Source organism: Puma concolor, chromosome E4, assembly GCF_028749965.1.
Source record: "Puma concolor isolate L17-30 chromosome E4, mPumCon1.1.hap2, whole genome shotgun sequence".
NCBI lineage: Eukaryota > Metazoa > Chordata > Mammalia > Carnivora > Felidae > Puma > Puma concolor.
In genome coordinates this window covers 59,822,044-59,849,966 of record NC_141683.1, presented here as the reverse complement: position 1 = coordinate 59,849,966, position 27,923 = coordinate 59,822,044, and the positions used below count along the sequence as shown (strand labels likewise).

Genomic DNA, 27,923 nt, shown 5'->3' with positions numbered 1-27,923 from the left:
TGCAGAGATTATTTTTAAAAATAATAAAATCTTACTCAACACGTCTCCGGAGGCAAGGGAAACAGAAGCAAAAATGAACTACCAGGTCCTCATCAAAATAAAAAGCTTCTGCACAGCCAAGGAAACAATCAGCAAAACTAAAAGGCAATCGACGGAATGGGAGAAGATATTTGCCAACGACATATCGGATAAAGGGTTAGGGTCCAAAATCTATAGAGAATTTATGAAACCCAACGCCCAAAGAACAAATAATCCAGTGAAGAAATGGGCAAAAGACATGAATAGACACTTCTCCAAAGAAGACATCCAGATGGCCAACCGACACATGAAAAAATGCTCAACATCCTCATCATTAGGGAAATACAAATCAAAACCACAATGAGATACCACCTCACACCTGTCAGAATGGCTAGCATGAACAACTCAGGCAACAACAGATGTGGGCGAGGATGCGGAGAAAGAGGGTCTCTTTTGCATTGTTCGTGGGAATGCAAGCTGGTGCAGCCACTCTGGAAAACAGTATGGAGGTTCCTCAAAAAATTGCTGGTCCTCCAACCCAGCAATTGCCCTACTAGGCATCTATCCAAGGGATGCAGGTGTGCTGTTTCGAAGGGACACAGGCACCCCCATGTTTATAGCAGCACTATCAACAGTAGCCAAAGTATGGAAAGAGCCCAAATGTTCATCGATGGATGAATGGATAAAGAAGATGTGGTATATATATATATATATATATATATATATATACACACACACACAAACAATGGAGGATTCCTCGGCAATCAAAAAGAATGAAATCTTGCCATTTGCAACTACGTGGATGGAACTGGAGGGGATTATGCTAAGTGAAATGAGTCAGAGAAAGACAAAAATCACATGCCTTCACTCATATGAGGACTTGAAGAGAAAAAACAGATGAACATAAGGGAAGGGAAACAAAAAGAATATAAAAACAGGGGTGGGGGACAAAACAGAAGAGACTCACAAATATGGAGGACAAACTGAGGGTTGCTGGAGGGGTTGTGGGAGGGGGGATGGGCTAAATGGGTCAGAGGCCCTAAGGAATCTACTCCTGAAATCATTGTTGCAAGATGCTAACTAATTTGGAGGTCAATTTTAAAAAATAAAAATAAATAAATAAAATAAAAATAATAAAATCTTAAAAAGAAAATGCCGTGCAAAGAGCAGTGGTGTCCCAAAGTCTATGATCGTCAGTCACATCTTACCGTACATCCTGCTTCCTTGCCAGCCAATGGCCAGGCTAAAGTGAACCCAGGACGCTCAATTCCTATGGCTTCCTCCCTCTAATTTTGGGAAATGCTTTCGGCTAAATACCTGTTTTTCAAGAAGAGAGATTTACTAAGCCAGCAGAGGACCATATACTGCCTGTTAGGATTTCGGAGCAGTGCCCACATCTTCTGGGCTCGAGAGCCTGGGAAGAAAGCAATTCCAGGATATTTCAGGATGTTACTTGGTATCTGCATGGCCCTTCTTGCCCAGACAACCCTTACCTAAGTCAATGGCCAAGTCCAAGTGACCCATTAAAAGCTTGGTGTAGCCCAGTTTATCAGCCACATATGACACGATTTCAATGCCCTCGCCTTTCAGGGGGAGGTTGAAGATCTGTTCCATGGCCATGATTTCATATTTGTACCACACGCCCTGGTAGCCGGCCAGCTGGTGGTGCAGTGAATAATCCAGGTAGGCCTTAATGATCTGAAATGGCAGAAGTGGAGAAGAGAGGTGACACCCAGATGGCACCCAAAGCAGGAAGCCCAGGGACACCACCCGGCGTGGGCCGGTACACGTGTGCTTACTAAGCTTGAGAACGGAGCCGGTCATTTGGCCAACGCACGGGCTTTGGTGCAGAAATTAAACTGGGTCTCTGTGCCCTTTTTATTGGGTCATCTGGGACAAGCTCGAGGGCTCCCTTGGCCCCAGGGTCCTTAAGCAAAATAGAAGAATTTCAATTTTTTTTTTTTTATTTTTTTTTTTTCAACGTTTATTTATTTTTGGGACAGAGAGAGACAGAGCATGAACGGGGGAGGGGCAGAGAGAGAGGGAGACACAGAATCGGAAACAGGCTCCAGGCTCCGAGCCATCAGCCCAGAGCCTGACGCGGGGCTCGAACTCCCGGACCGCGAGATCGTGACCTGGCTGAAGTCGGACGCTTAACCGACTGCGCCACCCAGGCGCCCCATAGAAGAATTTCAATTTTTGTGAAAAATAAAAGCCGTAGCTTATACATGTGGCTATAAGACTGCAAAGCAAAAAGCCTGGAAGGGTTCACTCTGAGGTGCACACAGTAGTTACCTATTTGGGGAGGAGATCTGAGGGACAGGAGGGACTTTCTTTTTGACGTTATACGTTTCTGTGACCTTTTAACTTGTGAGAACAGGTACCCGTCCTTCTGTTGTTTAACAAAAAAGAAAGGGGGGTTGGGTTTGTTTTTATGTAAAAAGAGGAAAGAGTAGTCGTAAACTGAGTTTTGAGACTCAGCAGAAGTGGGTTACTCTATAAACAACTCTTTTCAGTGGTAAAGTTGCACCAGGACATGAACGCCTAGGGACAGGTGAAAAGAAAGTTCCTGCTAAAGAAGCATCCCTGATTAGAAGCGCCAGGTACGGAGGGCAGTCAGTGGGGAGGCATTTAGGAAAAAGGGGCTTTGGGGGCACCTGGGTGGCGTTGTCAGTTAAGTGACGGACTCTTGATCTCGGCTCAGGTCATGGTCTCACGGTTCACGAGTTCAAGCCCCGCCTTGGGCTCTGGGCTGATGGCACGCAGCCTGCTTGGAATTCTTTGTCTCTCCTTCTCTCTGCCCTTTCCCCCCTTGCGCCCAGACTCTCTCTCTCTCTCTCAAAGTAAATAAACTTAAAAATAAATAGGAAAAAGGGACTTTTTCCTAGAATTCGTCAAACCCCACAAAATACGCGGTCCACAAATTCGGTGTTGCGGGCAGTTCTGTGGGCACCTGTTAAACCACAAGTCAACCTGTGGGAGTTCCTGTGCTCCTGATCCGTGTTTCAGATGGCGCCACCAGAAGGGCAGGGCAGCCGGAAGCCGTGGAGAGGAGAGGACTGCGGGGCGAAGGAGATGTCCAGCGCTGTGGCAGAGCCCAGGACTTCTTGGATTCGGACCAAGAGCATGGCGTCCGACTGCTTCATTTTGTCGGGAAGATAGAAAGCTTGGTGGTTATGTGGCTTGGCAGTGGTCACACCACAGATAGGTAAAGTTCTGGAAACCACTCTCTCGGGACTCATTCTAGCTCTTTCTGTTATCCGACACCGAGTGCCTCATCTGCTCTGGAGCACCCAGAGGCTGCTCTGCCCTCTGTCACGGCCACCTTGTTGGCACAGAGCCCAAGGTGGGGCTTGAACCCATGAACTGTGAGACCATGACCCGGGCTTGAACCCGTGAACTGTGAGTCCATGACCTGAGCTGAGATCAAGCCTCTTTCGATTCACTTTCCGATTTTGGCTTTTCCGCTGTCGTCTCCTGTCCTCCAATGCCACCGCGTGTTTAAGAGACAGCCCCCAAGTATGGAGGGGAATCAAAGCATTTCATTCAGTAAATATTTGTTGAGCACCTACGATGTGCCAGACACTATTACTGGGGCTCGGGATGTGGAAAAGACAACAGACAAGGTCCCTACTCTCACGGAGTTTATAGGCCAGTAGGGAACACAGGCTGCACACTAACAAAAGAACAAACAAGTAAATGCCAGATGGCAATAAGAGTTACTAAAACAGGTTAGAGTCCCTGGGTTAGGTGGTCAAGAAAGGCTTCATGGAGGAGGAAACCTTCCAGCTGATAAGCACAGAGACCGGGAAAGGTCGGGGGATGGGCGCTCAAGGCAGAGGAAATGTCCATTGCGAAGACCCTACAAGGGGATTGAACTTAATGTTTGAGGAGCCAAGAGAGTCTAACATGGCTGGGTGTAGTGGCCCGGGAAGCCACAAGACGAGGACGGCATATAGGCAGAGGACTATATTTGATGGGCTTTATACATATTTATGTGCCCTGGTCTACCGAAAGGCAGATTCTTGGCCAGGAACTTAAGCTCCTCCAACATTTACAGTGCTACTTGACCATTTCCTTTAATTCTCGATAATTAATCGCCACAAGAGGAAGTTCTTGCCCTGGAAGAAACCTCGACTTGATGTACTTTTTATGAGGGAACCAGGTCATTTTCATTAGCGGAATTGGATTTAGCTTAATAATGTCTTGATCTTGTCCCTTGGAGTTTTCCTTATCTAATGGAAGATGTCCCAGTTCCTGACCTCGTAGGAGCCGAGGGCAGGCTGCCCCCAGACGGGCCACTTTGGCACGGACATTATTTTGATTAAGAGCAATTGAGGGGCGCCTGGGTGGCTCAGTCGGTTAAGCGTCCGACTTCGGCTCAGGTCACGATCTCGCGGTCCGCGAGTTCGAGCCCCGCGTCGGGCTCTGGGCTGATGGCTCAGAGCCTGGAGCCTGCTTCCGATTCTGTGTCTCCCTCTCTCTCTGCCTCTCCCCCGTTCATGCTCTGTCTCTCTCTGTCTCAAAAATAAACGTTTAAAAAAAATTTTTTTTTTTTAAATAAAAAAAGAGCAATCGAAACCCAGCAGACTCAGGAAATGCTTTTTTTTTTTTAGGCTTAAACAAATTGTTTCATTTTTAAAATTGAAATATAATTAACATACGGCATTCTATTAGTTTCAAGGAAAAGCTCTTTATCTGCTCCCCAACTGCCTGCTTTACCGAACTTCACGTGTGTGTGGATTCCCTGTACATACACTATTGTATTTTATTTTCTCCCGTGAAACCGTCTCCTGGCAACTTGATTCTTAGTCCAGCTGGAAGGACCCTGAAGGGCAGAGGAAATTCCTCCTCCCGACAACTTAGACAGGCAGTTCTCCCAGTGTGGTCCTGGGATCCCCGGAGGTCCCTGGAGACCACTTTAGGGAGTGCCCGGAAGTCAAAGCCAATATTTGCGTCAGGAAACATGGTGAAAGACTGAAACAGACAAACAACAAACTTGGTGGGTGTCCCGTCTGGCTCACTCGTGAAGGTTATCTCTGCTTCTCACTGTCTTTGGGCTACTTTACAACTCTGTATGAGGCAGAAGAAAACTGATAATATTGTAAATTATTCTCTTGCATAGACATGTAAGTATTCCGGGGAATATGTGTGATTATTGCCCCGTGACTGGGCTATTTTTGCATCCAGTCATAATTGAATTCTCCTTAGAACAAGTTGTAACATCTTACTAGCTCTCAGTAATTAAAGTGTTTAATAGAGTCTTTGATATGTGTTCTTTTTATGTTTCTAAGAGTCATGATTTTATCTTTTAAAAAAAAATTATCTTTTAGGGGACACCTGGGTGGCTCAGTCAGTAAAGCGTCCAACTTTGGCTCGGGTCATGATCTCGCGGTTTGTGGGTTTGAGCCCTGCATGGGGCCCTCTCCTGTCAACGCAAAGCCTGCTTCAGATCCTCTGTCCCCTTCTCTCTGTCCCTCCCCTCCTCTCAAAAATAAAACTTTAAAAAATTATCCTTGGGGTGCCTGGGTGGCTCAGTGGGTTAAGCGTCCGACTTCAGCTCGGTTCATGATCTCACGGTTCACGGGTTCGAGCCCCGTGTCGGGCTCCGCGCTGACAGCTCAGAGCCTGGAACCTGCTTCAGATTCAGTGTCTCCCTCTCTCTCTGCCCCTCCCCCACTCGCACTCCCTCTCTCTGTCTCTTGAAAATAAATACATGTTAAAATAAATTTTTAAAAAATTATCCTTTAACCTTTTCCCTTTTTAACCCTCTTTCTCTACCGGCATATAGTGGCATTTTCCAGGGGCGACACCTGATGCTGGAACAGAGTGAAGGCAGGAGCAGGCTGAGCACCCAGGTGCCTCCCATGAAGCCAGAGGTTAAGATATTTGCAAAAATTTACTGCGTGCCACCCTTGTCACTAACTTTTTTTGTTGGGGAAAATTATCTTTCAATGGAAACATTACGGAGGTAAGAGCTTTATCCTTCTTTAAAAGTATTTTAGGGGCGCCTGGGTGGCGCAGTCGGTTAAGCGTCCGACTTCAGCCAGGTCACGATCTCGCGGTCCGTGGGTTCGACCCCCGCGTCAGGCTCTGGGCTGATGGCTCAGAGCCTGGAGCCTGTTTCCGATTCTGTGTCTCCCTCTCTCTCTGCCCCTCCCCCGTTCATGCTCTGTCTCTCTCTGTCCCAAAAATAAATAAACGTTGAAAAAAAAAAAATTAAAAAAAAAATAAATAAATAAATAAAAGTATTTTAGTACCTCCGTTTTCATTGCTCCCAATTTCGGTCGATGCAACCCGTAGACATAAACAGTTTCGCGGTCCCCGGTAATCGACTGAAAGCATCAAGTGACGCTGGGGCCCAAGTGCTTGAGAACTACCGGCCTGGGCGAAACACTCCAGCCGGGAAGGCCTTGCTTGGGTACACCCCCATGGTTTTGAATCCCTGCCGGCTTCCGCCAGGACCCTCCCAAGGGAGACACGGACATTGACAAAGCAGCCGCCACGAAGGCAGCCTTACCTGAAAATCGTCTTGGGTTTCCAGTGCGGTATTTACTTCCATCATAGCTGCCAGATGGCCGTAGTACTTGTAGTGAAAAAAGTAATTTAGGCTGTATATCTGCCACAGCAGGGAGAAGCAGGTGGTTTGCCTGTAAAGCTGCGCCAGCCTCCTCTTCCTGGAGACACACGAGGGGCACAGAATACCGTCACCGGCGTGCTTGAGGGGAACGCCGGCCCAGCACCCCCGCTGCGGGCTCGGGGGTCAAGACGTGGGCGTGAGTCCTTGCCCCCTTTGCAACGTGGTAAGGCACAAGCACGCTCAGTTTTAGGGAGCACGTTTTCTCCACCACAGAACGGGGAGCGCGATGCCTCCTTTGTGATGATTAGTGAGGGTAATCGAGGTAAGTCGCTTTATCCCCAGGCAGGGCATTGCCACTTCAGTGAAGTTATTGAAAAAGCCCACTTACATCACTCATCACGGTTGATTCCGATCACAACCCCGCGAGAAAGGCAGACGTGATGAGCCCCATTTTATGTCAGCAGGTGAGACTCAGGCAGCCTAAGTAACTAACTCAGAGCCACACGGCTAGAACGTGGTTGTGCCAGGACGCCAGCTCTGTCCGCTTCAGCCTGGCCATTCTCGTGTGTCATTTCCTCCACTGAACATTACTCTCGGGAGCTGGCTGTCAGCTCAACGAAGGAAATGAGCATTTTTTTAACGATCACACTCTGCCATGGTCTGAATACATCTCCACCAAATTCGCAGGTTGAATTCTAACCCCCCCAAAGTGACGGTGACAGTAGGTGGGCCCTTTGGGATGTAATTAGGTCATGCAGATGAGCCCTCATAAAAGGGGTCAGGGCTCTTATAAAAGAGACTCCAGAGCTTTCCAGCCCCTTCCCACCATCTGAAGCTAAAAGAAGTCGGCGACCCTGAAGAGAACCCTCTCCCAACCATGCCGGCACTCCGGCCTCAGACTTCAGCAATGGATTTATACTCTTTATAAGCCACCCAGTCGATGCTATTTTGTTACAACAGCCTGAGCAGACTAAGACACATTCCAACAGTGGAATGGAACGTCATGAGAGGTGGTGAGCCTCCCGTGCTGGAGGTATTCAAGGGGAGGATGGATGACGACCTACAAAGAATGTTTGGGTTCGCAGTCTTGGCTTCGACAAGCCACTTAACTGATAATGTAGCCAACGATCCCCTTTATTTATGATAACGATGGGAACCTGAGCCAGTTGGCTGCAATATTAGTGATTTAACAAAACCAAGAAAACGAAATGTAATTAGAAATATTTATCCGCAAGCAGATTTTAAATAAAGACGAGAAAGGGGGAAGACAGAGATATCCTGGAGGTTTTAAAAGACGAATTCCAGGTACTTTCAATTTAGACATTGATGACGCTGATTCTGGGGTGGAAATTATTTTTTAAAGCCTCGGAAGAAACATGGACAGCAGGGGACGTTCATGACGGCCCTGGAAACTCTGGCATTAACATTGCTTCTTGTCCTCCTTTTTGAGGTCAGAACCTCTGGGGGGGCGGGGTTTGAAACGAACATCTCTGCAGATGTTTCACTCCCCACCCCCCAACCCTTTCCCTCGTGCAGGTCACTTCCTGCTCCTTCCACGCAAGTGGCTGTAAACTAGGCTTGTGAAAGTTAGGGAACGAAAGGGTGGGATGCCCGGTTCCATTTGCAATTCAAAACACATAATTTGTTTAGACTGCAAACGTCCTGAACATTTTCCGTGACGGATGTACACGAGAAAAGTGATTCTTTGTCCGTCTGAACTTCAAATTTAACTAGGCATTCTGTCCCCCTACTCAGTTTATCCCCCCACCATCGTTATTTTTTTTATAGTTCTTTATAGGCAAAACTGACGTGCGTGGAAGTGTACAAATCTTAATGGTTTAATCTTGACTGATGGATACATCAGTCAACCCACATTGCAACCCCCCCCCGCCCCCCATTGCAACCCACATCCCTAACGGGATACACAGATGGGTGGCAGTTTGTCCTCTGCAGATGCCTTGGGCACCTGCTATTTTAGTTTTGGGCAGGGACAGTACCCAGGGCTGTACCTCCTGGATGGAAGAGGGCTTGTGACAGAGGCCCCGGGAGCTTGCAGCTTCCACAGAGGCACTGATGGGACCGAGTAGGGCAGGGCACTTGGCAAAGGGCTTCCTGGTGTTTCTGTCACTTGAATTCCCTTTCACAAAAGCTGCTGTGAAATATTCCAGGGCCACCCCGCCCTGTCCTGGGAGGCCCTCCCCCTACTGGCTCTGCCCGCACCAGTGAGCTAGGTCAGAGCCACCCGGCCTTCTGGCGCCCCCTAGAGGCCCAGGCATTGGACGCTGATGGAGTATGTGCAGGTCTCTCCCTCTGCGGAGTGAGACCTTCGGCTGTTCCCAGCTCCTTCCCTTACCCTGGAGGTGCGCTCTCTTGGGCCTGTTGATTTAGGTAGTAAAAGTGTCTGTTTTTCTCAACATGGGTCTGGAGAAACAGGGAGATTAAGTTGTAAGGAAAGATTCGGTGGAGAAGCTTCAGGGCCTTCCGCAGCATTTTCTTGGCAAGCACCATCTGGCCCATGTTGAAACAGACCTGCAGGGGACAAGGGGAGGGGGGCGGGGGGAGGAAGGAGAAAGAGCAGGGATCCTGGACTTCATCGGCAAGTTCCAACGACACGTATTTGGGGGATTCTCAACAAAAAGGCAAACTTAAGGCCCAGGAACAAAACCCGCCCTGGCAGAACCGTAAATGTTTACAAATGTATGCCTGGAAGGATGGCTGGCTGAGGGACCGGAGGTCTCATCGCGTCTTTGCTGTGCGTCATCGGCCGCCGAGAAAGTGTTCACCCGCCCCGGTCCGTTAAAAAAAGCATTTCGTAAAGACGTCAACCACAAGGTCAAGGGAGACCTTGCTGGCAAGCGAGGGCGCGGAGGGCTGAGAAGCGCGAGGACCGGCCGGGAGGTACAGGGCTGACCTGTGCCGCTTCTCCGCAGCGCCCCAGGGACGAAGAACACGTGCTCGTGTTTCCAGTGGCTTCTTACCTCGCCTTTGAGGCTGTGAAAGGTGGCGGACTCAAAAGTGTGACTCCAGGACTTGTCTTTCTTGAGCGTCCTCAGCAGCCTCTCCCCCTCATTCAAATAGATGTAGGCCTGCAGCCGGCACAGGAACACAGAGGGGCGGGTCGGCGGGGTGGCCGCAGGGGCCCACCGGCCAGCCTCTCCGGGCCCCTCTTTGTCCCCGGGCTCACTCACTCCGAGGGATGAATCTGGGCAGCTTCCTCCGCTGAGTAATTCCATGGCCCGATTTCCAACAATGTACCCACCCCCTACCCCCATGGCACCCCCCACATCCACAAGGAGCTGGTCTCTACCTTGGGAATGAGTTAGGACCCCCCCCCCCCACCCCCGGTCCTGTCCTTTGCCAGGGCCATCTTTGGAAGGGACGGGGAAGGCCCTGAGCAACAACCCCCACCACATTTTAATTAAGCCTTCTATGACATCGTTAGACGGGACAGCCTTGGTACCTGTGAGTGCCAAGTCAAGGGCACAGTTGAAGAGTAAAATAAAGGAAGGCAGTATCCTCAAGTCTCCTACAGCCAAAGGGGTTTGAATGGAAGGCAGGAGAGAGGCACACATGAGTTGGCCACCAGCCCTGGTCCTACCAGATTTTTTTTGATGGGAGAGAGGCTACCAATGGCACATTCTGGGTACCTTGTACCTGGGCTCTGCGTCCAGTCATTGCCTTTCTGACTATTCCTATTCCCTGCTGATTGAAAAGGCGGTATTGCACAGACTTGGCAAATTGGCTCCCCAGGCTACCTAAACCTTCTCTTCCTGGGACTCACTGGCCATATCCCCCTTTTCTCTATGTATCTATGTATCTATGTTATCTATCAAACATTATCATCATCATCTATCACCTATCTATCTACCTACCTATCATCTATAAATGTATATAAAAATGCATTCCATAGGGGCTCCTTGGAAGCTCGGTCGGTTAAGCGTCTGACTTCGGCTCAGGTAATGACCTTGCAGTCTGTGGGTTCAAGCCCCGTGTCGAGCTCTGGGCTGACAGCTCAGAGCCTGGAGCCTGCTTCAGATTCTGTGTCTCCCTCTTTCTCTGCCCCTCTCCCACCCGTGCTCTGTCTCTCCCTGTCTCTCAAAAATAAACATTAAAAAATTTTTGATGCGTTTTTTTGATGCTGCATATATATATGTGTATATATGTATATATATGTATATACATGTATAGGTACATGTATATGTACATGTATATGTACATGTATATATATGTATGTAGATATATGTATATATATATATATATATATATATATATATATATACACACACATAATATGCCTGGGGACTTTCATCTTTAACATAAATCCTGAGAGCACTGGGGCTTACTAACATTCTTAATGATTAATTTTTACATTTTACAAACATCGAGGGTCGATTAGGCTGCTGTGATCAGAAGCAGCCATAAATGTGGAACAGACCAGCAGCGTGGACTTGACCTGCAGGCATGTCTGCTCAGGTACGCGAAGCTCTTTCTGAAGCTGGCTGAGTCAGAGGGGCATTTCCTGAAGTGAGTTTATGGAATGTTCGTCTAGCCAGCTGCTCTATGAAAAGAGATCTAAGGTTCCAAGAAGTTTGAGAAACACAGTATGCCCCAGAACCGGCCTGACCCTCTGGGAGTTTTCCGCCTATCGTGACATGGTAAGGCCCGGAAATATCTGCGGTAAAGAAACCTATTTGGCCTGATGCGGCTCAGTGCTTCCCAAGTCACTGAAGAGCGAATTCTCTTTATTTCATTACACACGCATCACATCCCCACGCTTCAGGGGGTGTGTTGCCCTAGACTGTTATTTACAACTATCCTGGAGAAACACCACAGCGTTGCGTCTAAAGGTATGTGTGATAATGTAACGCAAGTTCCGCAAAGACCAAAGTGGGTGAGCTCCTTGGTTCTCGTTTTCATTTTTCAATCTCAGGTCCTTTCCCTCCTAAGCAATGTGATTTTCAGAGGAAAGAGGTGCTGGCAGGTAATCAAGAGCATGCAGTAATTCAAAAAGCCCCTTGAATTTCCCTGCAGGCTCTGTGGTCTCAGGCTCGGTTGGGAGGGAGGGGGTGGGCAGAGATCTGGGTTGAAACACCTTACCATGTAATTATCACCCAAGATGAGATAAGCGGATGCAATTTCTAGAAAGTAATATAAGGCTTTGTTGTTTTCTCCCAAAGCCACAAAATGGTGGGCCAGAGGCATGATGACCATCTCTAGGATCTCCTCACACTGGCAAGACTCCAGAGGGATGATGTCTTCCTCGGATGTCCTCATTTTTGTTATAACGATGTCGAAGAAACTCAAGATCTTTTCTTTTATTTCTTCAGGACTGTCCAAATGAGAAATAAATAGGAGTCGTAACTTAGAGGCACACTGAGCTTTTGATAGGAAACTGTCTTTAACAATGAAGAAAAGAGCAAGGCAAGAAGACCTACCGTAGATGCTACGGACGGAACTCACCAGACACACATACGCCGACACTTCCCCACTCGCACCTGAGAGGTCCCGAGAACTGACCCAACGATCCTGAACTCAGTGACAACGGTCTATGCCCTACCTCCTGGACAGTTACATACGCCCGTACCTGAGGTTTTCAGCAAATAGCTCAGATTTCTTAGGGGTCTCTATTTTGGAGAAGGTGATCTCTTCTTCAGCTAGAAAATAAACAAACAAATGAGTCGTCTGGGTCGCGAAATGTTCCGTGTGGCAGAAATGTCTGGCGTCCATCCAAGACTTGTTCCTCTCTCACTACATACTTGCTGACCTGCCAGGAACTACATTTCCCGGTCAGTCTCCGTTTCATCTTAGGTGAATCTGCATAGATTAATTTAAAATGGAATGATGGCAGAAGTAATATCGGGTGCCTCTGAGCTGAGATGGTTTGGTGTCGCCTCCACCCTTTCCTTCCACAGGAAAGCAAATAATCGTGAGACGCTAAGGGATAGCAAAAGGGCAAAACGGAAGGGACCTGGGTCCCTGGCTTTCAAATTACTGGCGTGCATGTAGGGAACCCACCCGGATGGAAATTTTAAAGACAGTGAGGCAACGTGAGCCTTCTGTGAGCTAAGGAGAAGGCTAGGGGTCTGAGGGTACAAAGGAGGGGAAAGACCGTTTGCTATGTTTGGAAAACAAAAGTTGCCCTGTTATGCAGATAAGTTTCTCAGGTAAGGAAGAATCTCCGTCAATAGCTCTCTTCCTGTTAAAGCAGGCAGTTAGTTGAGGGGCTGGTGAAGAGCTTTTTCCCAACCTGCTGGGTTTGGATGGCTTTTAACTCAAAATAATGTTCATGTCAAAGTGGGCCATCTTGGGGTGAATTGCCCTTGGCCCCGACACTGTTAAGGCGCTGAAATGTTGGGGTTTATTATAGATGATAATCGTATCTTAACGAATTTATCCTGCAGCAACTAAAACGATTAATTAACAATCTGTCTGTAGTGGAGAAGCGTAGACATTGAAATGTATACCCCGAAGGCAGACAACCTTGAATTTAAAAAGCTTCCGTCTATCCAGACTCCAGTAGAGTGGAGACTTCGGTAATGATATTAAAACAGAAAACAAATGAGGATGATTGGATGTAGCCACGTCTCCCAGTAGGAGGAAGGAGGAACCCTAGAGAGGGGAAGGGACTTGTCTCACATCATCTGTTAGGGATGAAATAGGACCAGCACCTAGGTCTCCTGGCCCCAAAGGAAATGCATCAGTCTACAGGACGTGGGGAACAAAGGCAGAAGGAAATGGCAGATAAAATTAAATTTCCCTATCACCTGCAGCCCACTGACACATACCTGAGGCCGGCAGTTTCTCCGGGAACTCACTACTGTCTTAACGCTAAACCTTTGCTAGAGGGAAAAACAACCTCAGTCTGACAATAGCTAGGCCTCTGGTGGCCTGTGAGTTGCCTTTAGCATATGGAAATCTCATCCGAAACTTCCCCTGGACTTTACCCCTGCCCCCATCCCCATAGTATGTAACCAGTCTCCCCTCATGGTTCTGGGGCAGCTCTTTCTGCCCAGAGGTCCTGTCCCCGTGCTTTGAAATCACTTTTTCCGCACGAAAGAATGTCTTCAAGAATTCTTTCTTGGCCATCGGCTCCGGACCCCCACGAACTCCACTATTATCTTCTGATTTCTTTTTTTTTTATTTATTTATTTTATTTTATTTATTTTTTTTTTTTTTAATTTTTTTTTTTAACATTTTATTTATCTTTGAGACAGGGAGAGACAGAGCATGAACAGGGGAGGGTCAGAGAGAGGGAGACACAGAATCCGAAACAGGCTCCAGGCTCCGAGCTGTCAGCACAGAGTCCGACGCGGGGCTCGAACTCACGGACCGCGAGATCATGACCTGAGCCAAAGTCAGACGCTTAACCGACTGAGCCACCCAGGCGCCCCTATCTTCTGATTTCTAACAATGCAGTTTAAGCCCCTAGTCATCACCTTCCTTTGAAAAGCCTTCTGTGCCCTTGTCGCCGTGGATCTAGTGTCCCAACCATAGATCTAGTGTCCCAACTCACGGGTGCCCTGTGCCGACCTCGGTCACAATCCTTTTCACGCTGTGTAAGGAAGAATTTGCCCACCTCTCCTCCTACGTTGCCAGTTAGTGTATTTCTAGCGACCGAGAGCTGAGTAAATTGAATTAGGCCTCTTTCCTTGTACTCCTCTAAAACGGTTCTCGTGGAGGTTACCGGTGGCTGCCGGTGGCCACCGTGCGGCCAGAACCAAAGGTCACGTATTTGTCTACATCTTATCACACCGTTCGCTCCCTCTTTTCGTCAGCTTTTGGAACAACCATTCCCCTGGTTGCTTTCTTCATCGGCTGCCCACTTTGCTGGCTCCTACTCCCCTGGCGACATTGGTAAGCTTCGGTTTGGTCCCGGGCCCCTTTCTCTATGCAAATTTTTCCTGGGTAATGTCGTCTGCCCACGACTATAAATTCCATGCATATGCCAATGACTTTCAATTTTTTAATCTCTAAACCCTGACGTCTCCCCTTAACTACAGGCTCCTATACCCAGATGCTCCCTTGGCAACTTTTGTCTGAATGCCTAACAGGCATTTAAAAATTAATATGATCTGGGGTGCCCAGGTGGCTCAGTCGGTTAAGCGCCTGACTTCGGCTCGGGTCGTGATCTCAGGGTTTGTGGGTCCGAGCCCCGCATCGGGCTCTGTGCCGACAGCTCGGAGCCTGGAGCCTGCTTCGGATTCTGCGTCTCCCTCTCTCTCTGCTCCTCCCCCACTCATGCTCTGTCTCTCTCTGTCTCAAAAATCAATTAACATTAAAAAAAAAGTTTTAATTAAAAAAATTTAACATGATGCAAACAGAACTCTTGAATCTCTCTTCCATAAGCCTATATCCACCTACATTTTCCTGATCTTACTAAGTCTCAGTGCCATATATCCGCTTTCTCAAGGCAAAAAACCTAGGCAGTGTTCTTGATTCTTTTCTTTCCCTTATTTATCCCCATTTAGCCCAACAGGAGGTCCCATTAACTTTACCTCAAAACACACCTGAAGTGTTTACTAAACACTTCTTTACTAAAGTGCTGCCCTAGTCCACCACCAAATTTTATCCGGACAAGTATGAAAAATTGATCTCCCTTCTAGTCCTATCCCCTTAATCTGTCTTCTACAGAGAAGGCAGAATACGTTTTTATTTATTTACTTTAATTTTTTTCAGAACAAGTTTTTAAAAACATGACTCAGATTTCTGTGGCAGAAACTGTTGCTTTCCTATCTCAACTCCATTTTCCCTTTTCTCCCTACTAATAGAACTCAATTCTACTCAGGGCAGCTACTTCCTTGCAACGGGATAGAGCCATGTAAGTTCTCAGTAGGACTTCTAGAAGAGTCCTTAAAAGGGCATGGGCATCCTTTTCATTTCTTTTGGTTTCTCTTCCTCTAGTCTTAAATGCAAACATGATGGTTGGAGCTCCAGCAGCCATTTGTGGACCAAGAGTTTCTGAAGATCATGAAGCCTTTAGACGAGTCCCAGAGATGAGACAAACATTTTACATGAGAAAGAAACAAATTTAACCGTAAATAAATTTAGGTCATTCCACCTGGGTCCTTGTTACATACATCCCATACTAATTCTAATTTTAATTCATCTCCAGTGTGTTCCAACTCCCTTAAAAGAAAATTCAGACTATTTATCAAGGCCTATAAGGACCTTTGATGGTTTTATTAATTAATCTGTTTATTGTCTATCATCAGACTTAATGAAAATTCAAATATATGAGAGTAGGCACATGTCTCTCATTTTTATCTTATTTTAGAAAAATAGGTTTTTAGTGTTTATTTATTTTTGAGGCAGAGAGAGACAGAGCACGAGTGGGGGAGGGGCAGAGAGAGAGGGAGACACAGAATCCAAAGCAGGCTCCAGGCTCTAAGCTGTCAGCACAGAGCCCGACGCAGGGCTCGAACTCACAAACCATGAGATCATGACCTGAGCTCAGGTCGGACGCTTAACTGACTGAGCCACTCAGGCGCACCACACATCTGTCATTTGTAGCATGATACCCCTGGTACTTAGATCACTGCCTAGCACATAGTAGATACTCAATAAATATTTGCTGAATAAAATGCACACTTGTTGAAAAACATAAAAAAGAAAAATAAAATGCTATTCCTCCAACAACATCTACACACACACACACACACACACACACACATTTTTAAAGTTTATTTATTTTGAGAGACAGTGCACGTGTGCACACATGGGGGACAGAGAGAGAGAGAGGGAGAGAATTCTAAGCAGGTTCCGTGCTCTAGCACAGAGCCCAACATGGGGCTTGATCTCACAAACTGTGAGATCATGACCACTGAAGTCAAGAGTTGGACACTTAACAGACTGAACCACCCAGGCGCCCCAACATATCTCTATTTTTTTATGTTTCAAATTGTAATAGTGATAGAAGGAGATGCAGAGACAAGCAATATTGGCTAGAAAAGGAAACAAAGTTGGGGAGGGGTGCCTGGTGGCTCAGTCGGTTGAGCATCTGACTTGCTGATTTTGGCTCAGGTGATTTCACAGTGAGTGAGTTCAAGCCCCCGGCTGGGCTCTCCTGACAGTGTGGGGCCTACTTGGGATTCTCTCTTCTCTCTCTCTCTCTCTCTCTCTGCTCCTCCCCAACTCTATGCATGTGCGTGCTCTCTCTCTCCCTCTCAAAATAAATAAATAAACACAAAAAAACTTTAAAAAGAAGAAATAAAGTTGGGGAATACAAGATACGGTTTTTGTCGTTATATCGTCCACCCCTCAGGTGAATCATATTATTTATTGTTCTCAATTTTCTTCATATATGAAGGAAATATTTTATTAAAAGTTCCCTACTTCAGGGGCGCCTGGGTGGCTCAGTCGGTTAAGCGGCCAACTTCAGCTCAGGTCATGATCTCGCGGTCTGTGGGTTCGAGCCCCGCGTCGGGCTCTGGGCTGATGGCTCAGAGCCTGGAGCCTGCTTCGGATTCTGTGTCTCCCTCTCTCTCTGCCCCTCCCCTGTTCATACTCTGTCTCTCTCTGTCTCGAAAATAAATAAAACGTTAAAAAAAAAAAAAAAAGTTCCCTATTCAAAGAGAAGATGTCAAAATCGAAAGGAAAAAACATAGGGGCACCTGGGCGGCTCAGTCAGTTGAGCTTCCGACTTCGGCTCAGGTCATGATCTCACAGTTTGTGAGTTCGAGCCCCGCGTCGGGCTCTGTGCCTCAGGGCCTGGAACCTGCTTCGGATTCTGTGTCCCCCTCTCTCTCTGCTCTTCCCCTGATCACATGCTGTCTCTCTCTCAAAAACAAAGATTAAAAAAAAATTTTTTTTTAAAGGAAAAAATATACACAAAATGCTTGTAGGTTCTCAGAGGGAGAAAAGCCAAGATATCACTTGCTCATCTCGGGGTTTCAAAGACCTGGAAATAAGACCTCAGCTTCAAGGTGACAGATTGAACTCTTTTGTTTCCCTCCTGTACCTCCGGGTCTACGACAATTTTACCCCATTAAAATGAGAATAAAATACATTTTAAAAGCACAAACCCACAATGTATAAAATAGAAGGGATCAATTCCTGTCTTGGGGCCTTTGTGCTGTCTATACCCTGCCTGGATGCTCTCCCTCACCAACCCTGAGACAAAATCCCTCATTTCCTTCATCTTTCTAGGAATCTCACCTCTCAATGAAGGCTTCCCAATGGCTCTACATTCCTAATCCCCCTGGCCCTAACTAATATTCTTTTCAGTTTTCTTCCTTGGGATGGGATTTACCCCTTGTGACATCCTATAGATTTTACTTCTTTATTAAATTTTTTTCTCCATCGTCTGCTTCTCCACAAGAGAATGCTCTTTTTTTTTTAATTTATTATTTTTGTTATTTTTTTTAACATTTTTTTAATGTTTGTTTGTTTTTGAGAGAGACAGAGACAGAACGCGAGTGAGTTGGGGCAGAGAGAGAGGGAGGCACAGAATCTGAAGCCTGTCGCGGGGCTCGAACTCACAAGCTGTGAGATCATGACCTGAGCCGGAGTCGGGGGCGCTCAACTGACTGAGCCACCCAGGCGCCCCTGGTGGATGGGATTTCAACACGTTTGGAAGACAAAGGAGCGAGAAGAGTGGTCATTGATGAAGTAGGTAGAGCGACCTGAAGGACGGAGCCCCGGAGAAAGATCTTTGGGGATCAAGACTCATGAAAATAACAGCGTTCAAGAAGGACTTGAGGACAGAGAGAAAATTGAAAAGCGAATCAACTTCCTCCCTCTCTAATCGACACCTAATGCCATGTCTTTGAACCTCTTCCAATTACAGCTGACCTTTGAACAACACAAGGGTTTTGGGACGCCGACCCCTCCCCACCCCCAGCAGTTGAAAATTCACACATAACTTTTGACTTGTCAAAACCTTAACAGTCTACTGTTGACCAGAAGAAGCCTTACTGATAACCTAAAACTGATTACCATATTTCTGTTTTCTGTATTTTATACTGTAGCCTTGCCATAAAGTACTAGAGAAAAGAAAATATTATTTATTTTTTTTAATTTTTTTAATGTTTATTTATTTTTGAGAAAGAGACAGAGTGTGAGTGGGGCAGGAGCAGAGGGAGAGGGAGACACAGAATGCGAAGCAGGCTCCAGGCTCTGAGCTGTCAGCACAGAGCCTGATGCGGGACTTGAACTCACAAACCGTGAGATCATGACCTGAGCTGAAGTCGGACGCTTACCGACTGAGCCACCCAGGTGCCCAGGAAAATACCATTTAAAAAATCATAAGAGAGGGGCGCCTGGGTGGCGCAGTCGGTTAAGCGTCCGGCTTCAGCCAGGTCACGATCTCGCGGTTCGTGAGTTCGAGCCCCGCGTCGGGCTCTGGGCTGATGGCTCAGAGCCTGGAGCCTGTTTCCGATTCTGTGTCTCCCTCTCTCTCTACCCCTCCCCCATTCATGCTCTGTCTCTCTCTGTCCCAAAAATAAATAAACGTTGAAAAAAAAAATTTAAAAAAAAAAAAAATCATAAGAGAAAATACATTTGTAGTACTGGACTGTATTTATTGGAAAAAAATCTGAAGTGAATCTGCGCAGTTCAAACCCATGCTGTTCAAGGGTTAACTGTATGTCCTTCACCGGGTATTATCTACAGGCATAAGGTTCAAGGGTAATGAACAGAGGACCCAATCACGACAGACAGGATATTATCAAGAAGACGTTGCAAAAAAAAAAAAAAAAAAATTTATCCTAGAAAGTTGAGGAAAAATAAACTTTCATTAAGAACCGTATTCACAGGGGCGCCTGGGTGGCTCAGTCGGTTGAGCGTCCGACTTAGGCTCAGGTCATGATCTCACAGTTCGTGGGTTCGAGCCCCGCGTCGGGCTCTGTGCCTGGAGCCTGCTTCAGATTTTGTGTCTCCTTCTCTCTCTGCCCCTCCCCCGCTCATGCTTTGTCTCACTCTGTTTCTCAAAAATAAATGAAGGTAAAAAAATTAAGAAAAAGAGAACTGTATTCACAGTATATTACTTGGTTCTGTAATGAATAGCATTTATGCGGTCTTCATAAGGACTTATCTAATGATGACAATGTACGGGGATAATGATAATGGGGGAGATGTCCTGAGGAAGAACGGGACAGCGGTAAGTCCTCACCCTGGCCTGCTGTATCTGCTGGCCACAGTAGGAAGAAAACAGATAACGTCAGAATTTGAGTTTTTTTTTTTTTTCAACGTTTATTTATTTTTGGGACAGAGAGAGACAGAGCATGAACGGGCGAGGGGCAGAGAGAGAGGGAGACACAGAATCGGAAACAGGCTCCAGGCTCCGAGCCATCAGCCCAGAGCCTGACGCGGGGCTCAAACTCACGGACCGCGAAATCGTGACCTGGCTGAAGTCGGACGCTTAACCGACTGCGCCACCCAGGCACCCCAGAATTTGAGTTTTAAACAAGCTGTACAAACACACCATTTCGTATATGGAGGCAATAACTGAAGAGAACAGTTAAGTCAAGGTGTTTGTCCCTGAGAAGTACTATTGAAAGCGTGTGGGACACTGGGTCTTGGGATCATTGTTTCTGTCGTAAAACTTTTCGGAAGTTTTTTTCTGGTCACAGAATCGCCGGAGCAAAATTGCTGGGTTACATTAGAGAACCCCCAAAATGGATGAAGTTGCTTTCTCCGACGACGCTAGCCGCCTGCTCAAAACCAACCGCTCGGATTGACGCACTGCCTGCAGCCAGCTGGTTCCCCGAGTCCTTCTTTTTTTTTTTTTTAAAGAATTTTTTTTCAACGTTTTTTATTTATTTTTGGGACAGAGAGAGACAGAGCATGAACGGGGGAGGGGCAGAGAGAGAGGGAGACACAGAATCGGAAACAGGCTCCGAGCCATCAGCCCAGAGCCCGACGCGGGGCTCGAACTCACAGACCGCGAGATCGTGACCTGGCTGAAGCCGGACGCCCAACCGACTGCGCCACCCAGGCGCCCCCCGAGTCCTTCTTAAAGGGGATTATGGGGCGCCTAGGTGGCTCGGTCAGTTAGACGTCCCACTTCAGCTCAGGTCGTGATCTCAATACTTGTTGAGTTCGAGCCCCGCGTCGTCCGGCTCCGCGCTGACAGCTCGGAGCCGGGACCCTGCTTCGGATTCTACGTCTCCCTCTCTCTCTGCCCCTCCCCTACTCGCGCTCTGTCTCTCTCTCCCTCAAAAATAAGACATAAACATTAAAAATAAATAAATAAATATTTCTTTTGTAGCTACTCTGTGCTGGGCACTTTCCATACATTTCTTCCCAGTGTGTAATATCCACAAAAGATAGGAATCCTGCGCTTTTAAGCCTCTGGTTTCCTCACCGGGTTTAGCCACAGTCACCAAGGCTTTAGCTAAGACATGTAGCCCACCAGTTCTCCCTGGTCACCCACGAGGGGGGCTGGAATTGGGGTTGCGACCCTTGGCCTCACATCCATCATGCCTACGGTACCAGAGTCCTTGGTCCCTGTTGCCCCTGGAAACCTGTGTTTCCCCAGATCGCGTGGCTGACTTGTGCTATCGGATGGTAACTTCCTCGCTTTTGCTTCACAGATGGCCTTGAACCCCTGCCCTGAGCGGGAGCCCCCTTTTCTGGCATCCTGACCCGCTTAGCCCTGCATAATTCTACCCCACTCGCATTCTTTCTCCGCTGGAACCTTGTTTCAGACCTGACAAAGCAACAGCATTCTTGCCTGCTGACAAACATTCCTCCCTCTTGCTCCTGTTTCTGCTTCAACGCGTGAGACCCGGCCCCCCCGGCCCCCCCCACCGAACCTTCTATTCCATCCCTTGGTGTGAATTAAGCTGGGTCAGCTTTATCCCTCTGGATATTTTCCTTTGAGCTCTGGTTGCGCCCCGTTTCACCAGAGTCCTGATCCCCAAACCCCCTCTGGCAGTCTCACAGCAAGACGGTTCCCGCTGGACTCGGCCGCCCCCGCGCCCCCCTCTCCCTCCCCAGGGGTAGTTAGAACTAACGGGGAATAAAGTAAGTCTTACTGGTAAATCCGCGGGACTTGGCCATCTTCTTAATAGTATCCAGGTCCAAAGTGTTGAGCCGAATGTTCACCGTGAAGTGGTGACAGGGGATGAAGTCGCCGCTTCGGCAGTGGTCACACCTGTGGGCATTTTCCTCTAAAAAGCGGGCACACTTCAAGTGCATGGCTTTCTTCTGGTCCTTCAGCCACAGCTCATAGGCCGTCTTCTGCATCATAGGCCTGCAGAATCGGATGATGTGGCACTCGATCACCTCGCTTTCCAGCTCGCGGAGCTCTTCCTCCTCACCGTGGGCTGGGACGAACAGAAAGGCGGCGGATCAGCCCCCCCAGCCCCGCTACCTCGCACGTCAGCCCTCTGACCGGGCAAAGAGGAGATGTGGGTTGCCTCCCGGATCTACTCACCCAGCCCTTCGCTGGGCTGCAGAGACAGGGAGCGATAGTTGACCTCAAACGAGGCCGCGTTCTGTCTTAGAGCCATTCGGAGCTCCTTGCCGTTCCGGAAGCAATCGAAGATGTTGGATTCCACCAGAGTGGCCAGGGCCTTGATCATCATCTTCATGTTCCAACAAGGGAGAACCTCGAACAACAGCTCCGTGGTGAAGGTCAGGCCGATAATGGCCGCGCATCTCACCAACATCTGGTGGGAGAGACTCATGCTATCCAGCTGAACCAGAGAGATTTCTGCAGGTGAAAAGCCACACAGTAGGGAACCAGTCACTCGTCCGGAGCAAATACCGCCCACGGGTGGACAGCCGTCCTGCTCTACCGTGCTCGCTTCACGCAACCCCGGCCACGCGAAACCAAATGAGGGATCTGCCTGGTGTCTACACCACAGACAGCATGCGCTGGGGGTACGAGAGAGGCAGGTGCCGGCGTCTGAAACACGCCCGGCATGACGGCCCGATCGGCATAAGACTGATGTCGCGGTGTTCTGATCTGGCGCAAAAGCGTGACGGGGTTTGTGAGGAGAGGGGAGGTCACGGCGGGCCATGGTGGTCGGAGGTGAGAGCCTGTCATCCACGAGCTGGGTTGGCCTCTCCAGCGGGCCCTTGTCTGTCCTCGTCACTGACTCACCCTCCTCCCAGCACCAAGCCTCCTCTCCACCTGCCCAGAGACTCCTTCTTTCCTGTGACAGCCTATTACTACCACCTCTATGCTCACGACCAAGTGCCAGAGAGCTCTGAGCTCGAATCCCGGCTTCTCATCTAAGCTCAGGTGTCACGGTCACATGGCTTCCCGAACATTTCTACCAGGATGTCCTGCTATTACATCACCTGCGGTGGGACAAAATCTGCATTTCTCAACTTGCCCACAGAACACCGTAGAAGGCAAGCCAGTCCACCTTCCTACTTTGGTAGACCTAGCGGAAGAAACAGTCTTTGGGAAGACTGAGGACCTTGAGGTGTCCCTAGGTCACCCTTCAAAACCTTTTCAGTTATTTATAGATGGCATGGGTTGGAGCCCAAGTTACACCAGAACGTTGCTTGAAAGCCATTTTTCTTTAAAAGAGTAATAACAGAGCTTGGATATAAAGTCCACGGCTCATCATGTCTTTTAAAAGTAAATGGCAGCAAAAGCTACAGGATTAGATTTTCTCTCTCGTTACGTGGCGTTGGTTTAATGAAAAATGCATTACGCTTCATTCTTTCATGCGGTTGAACAAAACTTTGTTCAAGTCAGCTTCCAGAAATTGCACAGGGGAGCAGGTAACTCTCCAAATTAGAAGCAGGGAGGCGAAGCCCACCGTGGAGACTTCGACTGCCCGGGGCAGCACAAAACAGACAACCGTCATCAGTCTATGATGACCTTCCTTTCTCCCTTTTACGCAGTTGTCCTCGAGAACGAAAAAGGGGAGTCTAGGTCCTGGAAAGCGAATACGCAAATTGTCTTTACCTTTTAATGATGCTGGAGGTGACAAGTTTTTCAATATGACACCACTAGCGAGGTTACAGACTTCCTCATTTCCCTCCTTGTTACCGAGAGCAGAAATATTTAGTTCCTCTGTTGGCCTACTAAAATTCTCTACAGGGGGAGAACAAGGGAGAAAAGTTGAGAGTCATTTTTCTGTTATCTTGATTTTCCAAGAAACGTCAAGAGGGATCTTACGAGAGACAGTGCACGCAGAGACGTGCGTTGGCTCACCAAATATTTTGGAATACTGTTTACGCGAACTCATACGTGAAAATCGAAATGTATTCAAAAATGTTCTGCTGCCCCCAAAGGATTGGCAGTAACTATCTGAAGTCTTCTGTGGTACATGCGGTTTACAAAAAATCTGATTCACAGATTATCAGGACGTATCTCATGGTGACATATATTTGCACGCGCATTCAAATATCCACACTCAGATGCAAACCCATTTTGTGGGAGACGACTTGACTCACCGCATGTTCATCAGAGAGAGATTGTTTAAAATGGTGAGGCTGGGGGTGCCTGGGTGGTGGTGACTCAGTCGTTCAAGTGCCTGACTCTCAGTCCAGGTCATGATCTCATGGTTCAATGAGTTTGAGTCCCACGTCGGGCTCTGTGCTGATGGTGCGGAGCCTGCTTGGGATTCTCTCTCTCTCTCCCTCTGTCTCTCTGCCCCTCCCCTGCCCTCTCTCTTGCTTCGTCTCTCAAAATAATAAATAAACTTAAAAATTTTTAAATGGTGAGGCTGGATCGTAAACTTGCTTAGTAATTTTGTCTCCTGCTACTCTAAAATGCATTACTGACTTACCCTTCAGTCATTCATATAAGACCTTCATCGTAAGGCACGGCGATATGTGATGTGGAAATATGGAGGTGAACATAGCTAAGTTTCCAGTCTCCTGGAGAGCTAAGATATGTACGCAAGGAGCTAACTTTCCAGGCAGTAAACAGGTGCCAGGTGAGTGGGCTCAGAGACCGTCGAGAGTTCATTATCAATACGGTACAGACCCTTTGTGCACCATAGCCTGTGAAGGCTGTAAATGTGAATAATGCATGCTTCCAACCTCCATGAGCTCAAAGTCTACAGAAACAGAGAGGTAAGTAACTAATCGTTGTGCCAGGACGAGGGACCTAATAGCTAAAAAAGCAAAGAGTACTATGTCGTGAGAAGGGAGAAGAAAAAATGATTCAGTCTTGGATTCAGAAAGGCTTCATGGAGGAGAAAGTATTTTGATTGAATCTTGAAGGATGAAGGGGTTTTCCATTGGAAGACGGGTGATCAATACGAAGGCACAGAAGCCACAGGGCACTCGGCAAGTCAGGGGAGTGTAAGGAAACCAGGACAGCTGAACCCTAGCGTGTGGGATGCTGGAGTGCTACCGTGGGACATGTATTCGGGGAGACAGTTTGGGAGCAGAGTGTGGAGGGCGCTGAACGGCACACTGTGAAGTTGGGACTTTATTCCGAAATAAAGGGGACCTAGCACAGGTTTCCGAACAGGGGAGAGTAGTGATCCGCCAGCTACTTTTAGGAAAGTAACCCTGGAAGTGGGTATGGGAGGAACAAGAGAACAGGAGAAGGAAGACGGGGTAAAAAACGGTAACAACGGGCGATCAAGAAGGGATGGTGGGTAGGACTAGGTAGTGATACTACCTAGTGATACTGTGCGGCACACCAACGAGACGGAGGAAACGGGTCTAAGCAAGGTAGTGATGGCGCTGAGACATGAACGTTGCCAGCAGTCAAGCGGGGAAATACAGGAGGAGGTGCAGTATGGGGGGGGAGGGCGATGCATTTAGGTTTAAGGAGGCGGAGTTCGAGGGGGTCTGGAAGATGATCCAATGGGCAATTGGGAATACACCGTCTGGAATTAAGAGCGAGGCTGTGGTTTAAGCGCACACACACACACACACACACGCGGAAGCTAGGGAGTAGATGAGTAACTGACCAACACCTGGGGAGAGGGAGCCGCAAGCTAGCAAGGAAGAGGGCTAAGGAACGTGAAGAATGCTGTCATCGCAGGAGTAGACCCAGGGACAGGAGACCAGCTGAGGGCTGGTTGGGGGGGACAGGAAGAGTTCAGAAGCAGGGAGGGGAGGTGCGAGTGTGTTTGAGTACATTAGGAGCAGGAGAGTGGGGTTCAAGGGCACGACTCGCTCCGTGCTCTTTTACGCGTATTCATTTCCCTTTCTAAGACCTAGCAACTGTGAGACCCGTTCTTTCAATCACACAACCCGTACCAACTGAGCGCCGCCAGGGTACTGGGCATTGTTCTAGGGTTGAAGATTCAAAAGTGTGCCAGATTTCCTGCCTCCCAACGCTCAAATTCCAACCATGGCAGGGAGACAACGAACAGTAGATAAATAAATTAATAGGATAATGCCATTATGCGATTTAGCTGTCTGATGGAATAAACCCAGTAACAGAGGGTGCAGGTCAGGGAGGCTTTCTTTTTTTTTTTTTTTTAATGTTTATTTATTTTTGAGACAGAGAGAGACAGAGCACAAACGGGGGAGGGGCAGAAGGAGAGGGAGACACAGAATCTGAAACAGGCTCCAGGCTCTGAGCTGTCAGCACAGAGCCCGACGCGGGGCTCGAACTCACGGACCGTGAGATCATGACCTGAGGCGAAGTCGGACGCTCAACCGACTGAGCCACCTAGGCGCCCCCAGGGAGGCTTTCTTTAGATGGGTCAGAGCAGAGAGAGTCGCCCCAAGCAGGCCACACCTGGGCCGAGGGAGAGAGAGGGGGCCAGCTGTGCCAAGCGTCGGAGGAGAGGGGACAGCGGTCTGCGGCAGAAATGCGGCCAGGGTGGTGGCAGCACGTTGCAGAGCGCTGGTGAGGCCAGACAGGTGTGGAGGTCAGAGCCCGTGGGCTCTCTGGTCCCAGCCGGGAGGCTGGATTTCACCGTGAGCTCCACGGGAAACCCCCAAAAGTGGCGTGCGTGTCTTTGGAAAAGCTTTTTGTCTGGAAAGTTTCGAGCTCACCAAAAGTTGTAAGAATACGACCGTGTACTCCTTGCTCAAAGTCACCCACCGGGAACATTTTGCTTCATGTGCCATATCCTTTTTCTTCTCTGCACGTACATGTTTTTTTCTGCAGCATTTACACGCAAGTGGCATCATTCAGGCCCCTTTGCCCCAAGTACCTTACTCTGGATTTCCTGAGAATAATGGGGCCCTCTTAGATAACTAGAATACATTTAGAGGCTTCAGAATATTTCATGTTGAAATAGTAATTTGCTGTCCACAGGCCAATGTTGTCAACTGGCTCAACAGTTGGGCCCCTTGAGCACTTTTTTTCTTCCGATATAGGATCCAGTCTAAGATCATGTATTATATTTAGTTGTTGTTTTTTAAGTTACGCGAAATTCATATCCAAACAACCGTCTTAGTGTTTTCAATTCGTTGGCATTTGGCACATTCACACTGGTGTGTAAATAAAACCTCTCTCTAGTCTCAAAAATGTTTAATCACCCCAGAAAATACTGAACAATCTTTTTTTTTTTTAATTTTTTTTTAATGTTTATTTATTTTTGAGACAGAGAGAGACAGAGCATGAACGGGGGAGGGTCAGAGAGAGAGGGAGACACAGAATCCGAAGCTGGCTCCAGGCTCTGAGCTGTCAGCCCAGAGCCCGACGCGGGGCTCAAACTCACGGACCGTGAGATCACGACCTGAGCCGAAGTCGGACGCTTAACCGACCGAGCCACCCAGGCGCCCCTGAACGATCTTTGAAGAGTCACCTTTTTTGAAAAGAGGTCTTCACAGACACTGAATAAATGTTGAACAAATAAACAAATATATACGAGGCAGGAACCGTATTGCTCTGTAGTATTCATGTTTACATACGGTCTTTGATTAACTCACTGGTCAATATATCATTGTAATGGACTTACCTAAAAATAATGACTGTAGCATTCATTGTCCAACTGAAAATCCATTACCCTCCTAACATAACTTTGTCCAGAAAAGCCTATTCTGACTGTTTTTTAATCATGACGACCCAGAATGGAAGGGGGGGCGGGGAAAGCTTTCTTTTAAAAAGCAAACTTAGGTCTCTCACTCTTTGAAAAACAGACCTCTTAACTCTGATCCTGCTCTTCTCAGACAACTGTCAGTCTCATTTCTCCTCTAGATGTGACTCTGCTGGCCCGGTGGCCCTGTGATCATGCAAAGTATGAGAAGCAGTGGAATATATCATCTCAAGATGGTACTGGTTTTCCGCCTACATGCTCACCCTTACATTTTCCCTTCTCCTCTTAAGTTTTCAGAATCAGGTTTTCAATGTGAGCAAAAATTATAACAACTGCCTTATGCAGTTCTAAATGTATGCAGAGAACAATTTTAAGGTAAGTGAACAATAGATGGTAGAGGAATGTAAAGAGGGGTACGGTTTCTTTTTTTTTTTTTTAACGTGTATTTATTTTTGAGACAGAGA

At 47.7% G+C, this 27,923-nt stretch overlaps 1 protein-coding gene across 6 annotated transcripts in view; it reads right to left on the bottom strand.

Moving 5' to 3' along the window:
• ADCY10 (adenylate cyclase 10) overlaps positions 1-27,923 on the bottom strand; it is a 79,221-nt gene that overhangs the window by 9,588 nt on the left and 41,710 nt on the right. For 5 of the 6 annotated variants that reach the window (XM_086694216.1, XM_086694218.1, XM_086694214.1 and 2 more), the window contains 10 exons: positions 23,466-23,594; positions 21,975-22,253; positions 21,574-21,864; positions 12,183-12,252; positions 11,696-11,927; positions 9,577-9,684; positions 8,952-9,127; positions 6,539-6,695; positions 1,512-1,716; positions 1,336-1,432 (listed from right to left, as the gene is read on the bottom strand). In XM_086694216.1, coding sequence (XP_086550342.1) covers positions 1,336-1,432; positions 1,512-1,716; positions 6,539-6,695; positions 8,952-9,127; positions 9,577-9,684; positions 11,696-11,927; positions 12,183-12,252; positions 21,574-21,864; positions 21,975-22,253; positions 23,466-23,594 — 1,744 coding nt within the window. The remainder of the gene's footprint in view (positions 1-1,335; positions 1,433-1,511; positions 1,717-6,538; positions 6,696-8,951; positions 9,128-9,576; positions 9,685-11,695; positions 11,928-12,182; positions 12,253-21,573; positions 21,865-21,974; positions 22,254-23,465; positions 23,595-27,923) is intronic. The other variant, XM_086694217.1, reaches the window with a different exon arrangement.